We start from the raw sequence: 9960 nt of genomic DNA, 5'->3' as shown, positions 1-9960 counted from the left end.
TCCTCTTTGATACGGCGACGTCCGCACGTTTCAGCTTCCGCCTGCCCCTGCTGGACGAGTTGAGCCATTACACAGTTTTATAACTAAGTCCAGTGATGTTTAATAGGCTGCAACCTAGTGCCATCTTCTGGTCAAACATCGAGTGTCTGCATTTTATAGGGAATAGTAAACATCTCGACTGTTGATGCTCAGAACATTGCTTGAAACTGCATTATCTTACACAAAAAACAAAAAAACATGGTTACTGTAGTTAAACCATGGTAACCACAAATTAACTAACAAATTGCAAAAAAAACCACAAAAACATTATTACTACACTTTTATTCTAACCATGGTATTTGTAGTAAAACTGTAGTTATACAAATGGTAGACAATACGTCAAAAACATGGTTACTACACTTTTATTCTAATAAAACCACGGTCAATTTTTGTATGGATAAGACTCAATATCAGAATCAAATGGTATAGTGAAGGCTGTTATTAAAAGTGTGAATTCTGTAGTCTGTTTGTCACTATACCACTGCATTGTTGGGGAGCTTGTATTTAATGAGGTTGTGACAGTAAAAGTGAATGGATTTTAAGTAGATTTTATAAACAAGCAATAGATCTAAGCCTATGTAACTAAACATCTAAGAAAAAACTACACTGCAAAAAACATAATGATGTTCAGCTAACGAAACTTCGGAGAAATACTTTCAGTGAACAAAACTTCATAAAACAGTTTTGAAAGTTGTGAATTGTGAAAATGACATGGCCTTCACACAGTGTGTGTCATAGTAAACACTTTACATCTACCATCACAGCCTCGCATATGCAAAAACACCCAAAATCACCACTCATCCACAAACATCCAAAAAAATCAAAAATATCAATATGGCATGTGGTCCACCTGCAAAATTACCCCACAGCCTTAGTCTTTACAAAGAGCCTAAATACTTAAGAGTATAAATTATTAAGGGTTTAAAAATAGCAATTAATGTAATGTGCAACATAGGCCCCCTATAGCACATAAAAATTTAACATATATTACATAAATATATATAAAAATATAAAAATATATATATATATATATATATATAGGTGCATCTCAATAAATTAGAATGTTGTGGAAAAGTTCATTTATTTCAGTAATTCAACTCAAATTGTGAAACTGGTGGAACACAATCATGGGGAAGACTGCTGATCTGACAGTTGTCCAGAAGACAATCATTGACACTCTTCACAAGGAGGGTAAGCCACAAACATTCATTGCCAAAGAAGCTGGCTGTTCACAGAGTGCTGTATCCAAGCATGTTAACAGAAAGTTGAGAGGAAGGAAAACGTGTGGAAGAAAAAGATGCACAACCAACCGAGAGAACCGCAGCCTTATGAGAATTGTCAAGCAAAATCGATTCAAGAATTTGAGTGAACTTCACAAGGAATGGACTGAGGCTGGGGTCAAGGCATCAAGAGCCACCACACACAGACGTGTCAAGGAATTTGGCTACAGTTGTCGTATTCCTTTTGTTAAGCCACTCCTGAACCACAGACAACGTCAGAGGTGTCTCACCTGGGCTAAGGAGAAGAACTGGACTGTTGCCCAGTGGTCCAAAGTCCTTTTTTCAGATGAGAGCAAGTTTTGTATTTCATTTGGAAACCAAGGTCCTAGAGTCTGGAGGAAGGGTGGAGAAGCTCGTAGCCCAAGTTGCTTGAAGTCCAGTACTAAGTTTCCACAGTCTGTGATAATTTGGGGTGCATGTCATCTGCTTTTGTTGGTCCATTGTGCTTTTTGAAAACCAAAGTCACTGCACCCGTTTATCAAGGAATTTTGGAGCACTTCGTGCTTCCTTCTGCTGACCAGCTTTTTGAAGATGCTGATTTCATTTTCCAGCAGCATGCCACGCTGAATTGAGGAAAATGAGAAACAAGAGACCAAAAATTGCATATGAGCTGAAAGCCACTTTGAAAGAAACCTGGGCTTCCATACCACCTCATCAGTGCCACAAACTGATCACCTCCATTCCACGCCGAATTGAGGCAGTGATTAAAGCAAAAGGAGCCCCTACCAAGTATTGAGTACATGAACAGCAAATGAACATACTTTCCAGAGGCCAACAATTCACTAAAGATGTTTTTTATTTTATTCTCAAAATGAAATGGGTTTTTGTTAAATGTGAGGCAAAATCATCACAATTCAAAGAACCAAAGACTTAAACTACTTCAGACTGTGTGCACTGAATTTATTTAATACACGAGTTTCACAATTTGAGTTGAATTACTGAAATGAGCTTTTTCCACGACATTCTAATTTATTGAAATTAACCAGAACAAACTCAAATTTTATAAACACATTTTACTAAATGTACCTAATAAAACTAACAACAAGAATTAGAATAAAAAAAAGCTACCTTCGTAAGCAGCTATAAATAAATAAATAAATACATTGGATATTCCGGGGAAAAAAAAAAGATGTTTTCAAGACTCAAAGTTATGATCAATATGTGGTTTATTAATGTGCGTAATTAATGGCATTTAGTTAATGCATGTACATGACACTTACATGACATTCTGGCGGAAATATTTGTGTAAATATGCAAATTATTATATATAACTTTTGTGCAGGCTAAATAGACAATTAACGAAAATATACAATCGTAACCTATACTGCTGTTCATTTTGGCATATATTATCTGCTTCAAGTATGTCAGCTTTAACGCGTAGGCTGATCTATCTCCTCCAGGATTTACATAGCAAAACAACATTTATGTTTCCATTTTTTCACTTCGCAGACACTTCAAACCCAGCCTGATTAAAGCGCTCACTAATTGCAGGGACAGTCCCAGTGAGGAAAGACGTGCAAATTACGCGGTTGAAATGACAACCCAGATGGGATCAGCTGCTGTAATGAATGTGATTGAGACAGAACTAGCAGTTTTGTGGTGTAGCCCAAAGTGAGATGGATGATGTTCGTCACGTCAGCAGGATCATAATAACCACCAGGCAGCAAATCAGACGCTACATCGAGCTCGACTCTTCAGATCACACACAACTCCTTTTTCCAGCAAGCCTCACAGATGTTCTGTCAGCTGGGAAGGAACGAGAGCGTTAACCTCACAGGAGAGACGTTTTAATCAGACCATGAAGCGTTCAAGTGTGCATTAGCGCACATATTGGCGATGCTGGAGATCATGGTTCGTGAAGGAGCTATCAACTAGTGGCATGCGTTTCAGAGGACAAATTCAAGGCAAAGAGAGACCTCTACACCTGCAGTGTTTCTCAAAGCACTGGAGATAATCAGATAAAGGTAGGTACATGAAAAATTAAATGACATTTGATGTTGTACACTAACCAAAAGTACCAAAAAGTGTCATTATTACATCATAATATTTAATATGATACTAGGATGAAGTACCATGTAAATACTATGTTATATGAATATTTATTTATTTATTTATTTATTTCAAGGGTATAAATGATGATATGGCGGTTAAAAGGAAAGGCAATAGCCTAATAATAGTATGATTGATTTTACATAGGCTTGCACTTCTAATGATAGCCAAACAAAAGGCAAAATAGATTATTAAAATATCCTAAGTATAGCCTAATATGTATAAATTGTCCTTATTTTTTAATGTTAAAATCATCCTCATTTCAGGATTCTCAGGATAAAAAGTGAGAATGTTTTATATGGTTAAAAAATAATTCGGTAAACTAATAATAATAAAAATTAAAAAAGCATTAAACATTTATTTAAACATTTATTGACAATTTTAACTCGGACGCCCTATGAAAGCTTAGTATTTTTCCCTCTTTTCCTCTGTGGACACACAGCACCCCCTTGTGGCCTACTGTTTGAGTCCCCGGTTTGAAAATCTAAAAGTGAAGATAACCAAACACTGATGTTAATAAAACAAACAGACAGCAAGCCAACAGCGAGCTTGAACCAAAGACAAACTCCAATTATAATCCTGAAGAGCCTGCAAGGTTTTGAACAAATCCATAAGATAACATGCTCGGTTTAGTGTTGTTTCAGTGTCCAGATATGACTGTTTACAAATAAGTGTTTAATATAAGTTTAAGTATGTAAGATTGTTTAGAATTAATTAGTCAGATGTTGTGACAAATATATTTTCTTACATTTATAGTTAGTCATTTAGCAGACGCTTTTATCCAAAGCGACTTACAAATGAGGACAATAGAAGCAATCAATATTGACAAAAGAGCAATGATATGCAAGTGCCATAATAAGGAAATAAAATAAAAAGAATAGGAAAAGGATAGAGCAAGCTAGTGTTAGAGGCCTTTTTTGCTTTTGTTAATAGTATAATAAATAAAATGAAAACAAATAGTATACAAAAAGATTAGAGAAGCTAGTGTATTTTTTTTTTTTAAAAGAAAACAAGCTTTTAGTAAATAGAGTGCAAGTCTAAAAGGGGCATGTTTTTTAGAGAGTGCTAGAGTTAGAGGGTCAGATAAAGATGGAAGAGATGTGTTTTCAGGCGATTCTTGAAGCTGGCTAAGGATTGAGTTGGGCAGGTCATTCCCCCAGGAGGGAACATTTAATTTAAAAGTCGGTGAAAGTGATTTTGTGTCTCTTTGGGATGGCACAATAAAGCGACATTCTAGAGGGCACATAAGCCTGAATTAATGAATTTAGGTAAAGGGGTGCAGAGTTTTGTAGGCAAACATCAATGCCTTGAATTTTATGCGAGCAGCTATTGGTAGCCAGTGCAAATTGATAAACAGAGGTGTGACGTGCATTCTTTTCGGATGGTTAAAAAATGAATCCTGCTGCCGCGTTCTGAATTAATTGTAAAGGTTTGACAGAACTGGCTGGAAGACCTGCCAAGAGAGCAGTGCAATAGTCCAGCCTGGACAGAACAAGAGCTTGAACAAGGAGTTGTGAAGCATGTTCCGAAAGAAAGGGCCTGATCTCTCTGATTTAGAATAAAGCAAATCTGCAGGATTGGACAGTTTTAGTTATGTGGTCTGAGCAAGTCACCTGATCCTCAGTCATCAAACTCCAAGATTTCTGGCTGTTTTTGAAGGAGTTATGGTCTTAATATGTAAGCATTTTTCTTAATATGTCATTAATATGTATTTAAAAATCTTGAAATGTAATCAAATCTCATGTGACAGATTGTCTGTTGTTAATAATGTCTGTGCATTTGTGTTTTATGGTCAAGTTTGTGATGGATTTCAGCGTGACCTTCACTGAGAACTCCAGTGATGAGTTTAACTCATCTCAACATTTAAATGCAGGTAAACACACTGTATAATTTTTTTTTTTTTTTTGTCTGGCAACCTGAATGTGTGTCATGTTGCAAAATAACAGGTTTTATCAATGATTAATTGGATTAGACCAAAAAAAGACATTTTAAGGGTCAAGTAGCTCTAACATTTTATAGCATCATTTTCTTAATTGGATTAATTTGTGTCTAGCTCTTGACTCACAGGCTTTGTGGCTGGGATAATGTTCAGTGATTATGACAGGATGCTCAGGACCCTGACACTGAGAGGACCTGAATCATTCTGACAGGGCTTATTGTGTGATAATATCCTGCTTATCATATGGCTAATGGAAATATTGTTAAAATTAGTTTATTTTGTAAAAATAATGAGACCACAGCACACAAAACACACAAAGTATTCATTTTTGTATTCACAGTTATGAATTAAAAAAATGATTACAAGGGACAACAGTCAAATACATAATTTAGCGGTTAAATATTTAATCTACTGTTCAAAAGTTTGAGGGTTTTTTTTTATGTTTTTGAAAGATGTCTCTTATGCTCACCAAGGCTGCATTTATTTGATAAAGAATACAGAAAAAAACAGTATTATTCTGGAATAATATTATATTTTCAAAGATAATTATATTTAACAATATAATTTATTCCTGTCGCATCATTACTCCAGGCTTCAGTGTCACATGATCCTTCAGAAATACTAACATTAACAAATTTAAAATTCAAATCTAATACAAAAATTATATTCTAAATATTTTCATCCAGGATTCTTTGATGAACAGTTTGAAATGTCAAATGGAATTCTTTCATAATATTATAAATGTATTTACTGTCATTTTTGATCAGTTTAATACATTTTTACAGAAGTAAACTTTTTATTTCTTTAGAAAAAAAAAATCCTACTGACTCGAAACATTTGATCAGTAGTGTGTGTGTGTGTGTGTGTGTGTGTGTGTGTGTATGTGAATATATAGTATATATATATATATATATATATATATATATATATATATATATATATATATATATATACTCACACACACTCTCAAAAAGCTCAAATTCAATTTTAAAAAGAAGAATTAAAATGAAAGTGGATTTTTTTTTAAATGTATCTTGATACTGTAAAATATTCTCTTTTTTCCCTGCAGATACTGATGAACAGTATCACAATGTTCTCATGCCAAGCATTTATGGAGTCATCTGCTTCGTCGGCATAATAGGCAACTGCATCGTCATCTACACCATCGTCAAAAAAAATAAATTCAGGGCACAGCAGACGGTGCCTGACATTTTCATCTTCAGCCTATCCATCGCAGATCTTCTGTTTCTCCTAGGTATGCCGTTCCTCATCCACCAGCTGGTGGGAAACGGTTCGTGGTGTTTCGGTGCCACCATGTGCACCGTTATCACAGCGCTGGACTCCAACAGCCAGATCGTCAGCACCTACATTTTAACGGTCATGACTTTGGATCGATACTTGGCCACAGTTCATCCCATCCGCTTCAACCACATACGCACTCCATGCATGGCCGTGGCGGTCGTGGGCCTGGTGTGGATCCTCTCGCTGCTGTCCATCACGCCGGTGTGGATGTACGCCGGCCTCATGCCCCTGCGGGACGGATCGGTGGGATGCGCTCTGCTCCTTCCCAATCCGGCCACAGACACGTATTGGTTTACTCTCTACCAGTTTGTGCTGGCGTTCGCTTTACCATTGGTGATCATTTGCGTAGTGTTTTTCAAGATCCTCCAGAACATGGCAGCCACGGTGGCTCCACTTCCCCAGCACAGCCTTCGTGTGCGCACTAGAAAGGTCACTCGGATGGCCGTCGCCATATGCCTGGCGTTCTTCATTTGCTGGGCGCCTCATTACATCTTGCAACTGGCACATCTGAGTGTGCAGCGGCCCAGTTATGCCTTTCTGTATGCCTATAATGTTGCCATTAGCATGGGCTACGCCAACAGCTGCATCAACCCACTGCTCTACATCATGTTGAGCGAAACCTTCAAAAGACAATTCATTGTAGCCATCCGTCCGGCGCACAAAGACTTCCGGGTTGACCCGGCCGAGGGGAGTGTCAGTCTCCGTCTGGCCCCTGACGGACTGCAGCAGTCTCAGTCCTCCCGTGAGCTGCTGCCGGTTACCGTGGCTGTGCACTGAAATGGCACTGACTCATGCTGAACACTTTTTTTTTTGTGAATGTATCTATAATGAGCATGCAGCTAAAAAGATGTCTTTGAAGAGTCTTGCAGAATTGATCATTAAGAGTTTGTGGTTTGAAATGGATCTGTGATGATGCACATATTCCTTGGCATATTTTATTGCAGTGAAAGAAGTATGAAGTATATATCTGAATTATTAAATTAATCTGTAAAATAGGGCTTCTTATAAGTCTCTTCTTCTTACCAAGGATGCATTAATTTGACTTTTGTCAATCTAAAGGGTTAGTTCACCCAAAAATGAAAATTCAAATACATTCTTAATTACTCACCCACATGTCGTTCCAAACCCGCAAGACCTTCGTTCATCTTTGGAACACAAATTAAGATATTTTTGATGAAATCGGAGAGCTTTCTGACCCTGCATAGACAGCATGAGAACTACCATGTTCAAGGCCCAGAAAGGTAGCAAGGACATCCTTATAATGTGACATCAGTGGTTCAACCGTAATGTTATGAAGCTACGAGAATATTTTTTTTGTGCGCCAAAAAAAAAGAAGATTTTTCAACTATTCTCTTTGACGTCAGACTTCAACATGCGTTTATGACAGTATCACAACACACACATGCAGTGGAGACTGCCACAGAAGTGAAGAAATTGTTGAATAATTTCATTAATTAGTTGTCTTTGCGCACAAAAAGTATTCTTGTAGTTAATTATGGCTGAACCACTGATGTCCAGTGTTGGGGGTAACACATTACAAGTAACGCAAGTTATGTAATCAGATTACTTTTTTAAAGGGGTCATCGGATGCCCATTTTCCACAAGTTGATATGATTCTTAAGGGTCTTAATGAAAAGTCAATAACATTCTTTGGCAGGGACATGCACAGACATTTTGAGTGGCAGGGGCTTAAGTGGAAAAAAGGGCACTTCTCATATTTATTTAAATTTTTTTCTAATCAAAACGTTAAATATATTAGGGGTGTGCGATATTGACAAAAAATATTTTATCAGTAATGATAATTAGACAAGAATCTTTTCCAATAAGTTTAAATTGATTATTACCTTTTATAGGCATTTTTACCTTTATAAAGCAATTTTTTCTAAAAGTGTGCATCATCTTTTCAGTCAAATGTTTAACTTAAATCAGTCAGTTAGAATATTAAGTCATATGGGCTGTTACCAAGCAAATTAAATCAGTATTGACAAAACTGAACTTTGCAATGGAGAGGAAACACAGAAGCCACATCTGAAGTGGCATTTAGATTAGGTTTCCACACTTTGGTTAACTTCAAATTCAAGGACCTTTCAAGGACTTTCCAGGTCCAATACCGTAAAATTAGAGTTAATGTGGGGATACATTTCAAGTGAGAGCAAGGTTACATCGTATTACCTTGTAAGACACATTGTTACCATATGACAGAGATCTGATATTCTATTTGTCATATTTCTGTTTTGGTATATTTTTTATATATTTTTATATATATATTTCATATTTCTGTTTTGCATAAAACTGAAGAATATTCAGTACATCCTATTCTATATTCTAAAATGATCTGATATTAACTTTTGCGTAAATTTTATTGAAAAGAGCTTATAGGCTCATGTAACCGGAAGTTTTAAGATATGAATATTCTTTTAAGTTTCTCTTGCCTCATGGGTTAGCATTATCTTAAGCAAAGCGATTCAACATTAATTTCGTGGCCCTCCTTCACAAAACTTAACATCTGTTTTATCATAGGCAGAATGCAAAATGTTTCAATACAAGCATTTCAGTCAAATATAATTAAAGCAACATTTCAAACCTTTAACCCACGGGGGACAATCAACCCATTAACCGTTTAAAAGTAGCCAAATTCCAAAGGAAAAAAATGCAGACTTGGCAGCCTTGCATTTCATTAACAGGAGCTGCAGGATTTTACTGATCACGGGTTGAGAGGAGCGAGAGATGTCTGATAGACCATGCTGGAGGATTTGCTGCTCAACAGATCCTGAGCTCATTGACAAATATGTATGATCTTCCTTTACACAGAGAGCGAGCGATCATTAAAAATAAATTTAAATACAACACATATCGGTCATATAAAATACATCCAAAAACCCCAAAAATTACATAACATCCCTGATGCGCAAAAATTATGCAATATTAGAATGTTTGTGGGAGCACTGGACACAAAAATGCATGGGAGCGGGGTTAAGAAAACAGTCCCTCGCAGGGCTCTAATACAAAAATGCACACAATGATTGGCGACTGAAGAAAGCAAAAGCCAAATCCCAGACATTCTTTTAGGTCCAAAGAGAGGACATGTCCTGAAAAAAGAGGATATATGGTGACTCAACACAAAGTACCTCACGCGGGAAACACATAACGTAACACGTAATACTGATATTTAAAATTATAAAAAAAAATCAGATATTTTAGATGTGAAATTAAAATCGCCAGTAGGTGGCAGCAAGTCACTGTTAATGTGAGTCATCACGACTGAACCGAATCATTTAAACAGTTGATTCATTCAGGAACTAAACACTTTTATGTTCCTCGGAGATGCAAATTGGAATTATATTTTTTTGG

General features: G+C 36.5%; 1 protein-coding gene across 1 annotated transcript; it reads left to right on the top strand.

The window, feature by feature from the left end:
- Nucleotides 1–2781: 2781 nt before the first annotated feature.
- On the top strand, nt 2782–7684 carry LOC109049416 (melanin-concentrating hormone receptor 1-like). The gene is made up of 3 exons (XM_042721474.1): nt 2782–3283; nt 5166–5241; nt 6377–7684. Exons 2-3 carry the CDS (start codon nt 5172–5174, stop codon nt 7384–7386), a joined length of 1080 nt encoding a protein of 359 aa, XP_042577408.1. The 5' UTR covers nt 2782–3283; nt 5166–5171; the 3' UTR covers nt 7387–7684.
- The last annotated feature ends 2276 nt before the right edge of the window (nt 7685–9960 follow it).

Source organism: Cyprinus carpio, chromosome B3 (genome assembly GCF_018340385.1).
Source record: "Cyprinus carpio isolate SPL01 chromosome B3, ASM1834038v1, whole genome shotgun sequence".
Classification (NCBI taxonomy): Eukaryota; Metazoa; Chordata; class Actinopteri; order Cypriniformes; family Cyprinidae; genus Cyprinus; species Cyprinus carpio.
This window is presented reverse-complemented; position numbering and strand designations above follow the sequence as displayed.

Coding starts and splice junctions, on each gene's coding strand:
- LOC109049416 (XM_042721474.1), top strand. CDS start 5,172: ATGGATTTCAGCGTGACCTTCACTGAGAACTCCAGTGATGAGTTTAAC. Junction 5,242..6,376: donor ATCTCAACATTTAAATGCAG/GTAAACACACTG, acceptor TTTTCCCTGCAG/ATACTGATGAACAGTATCAC.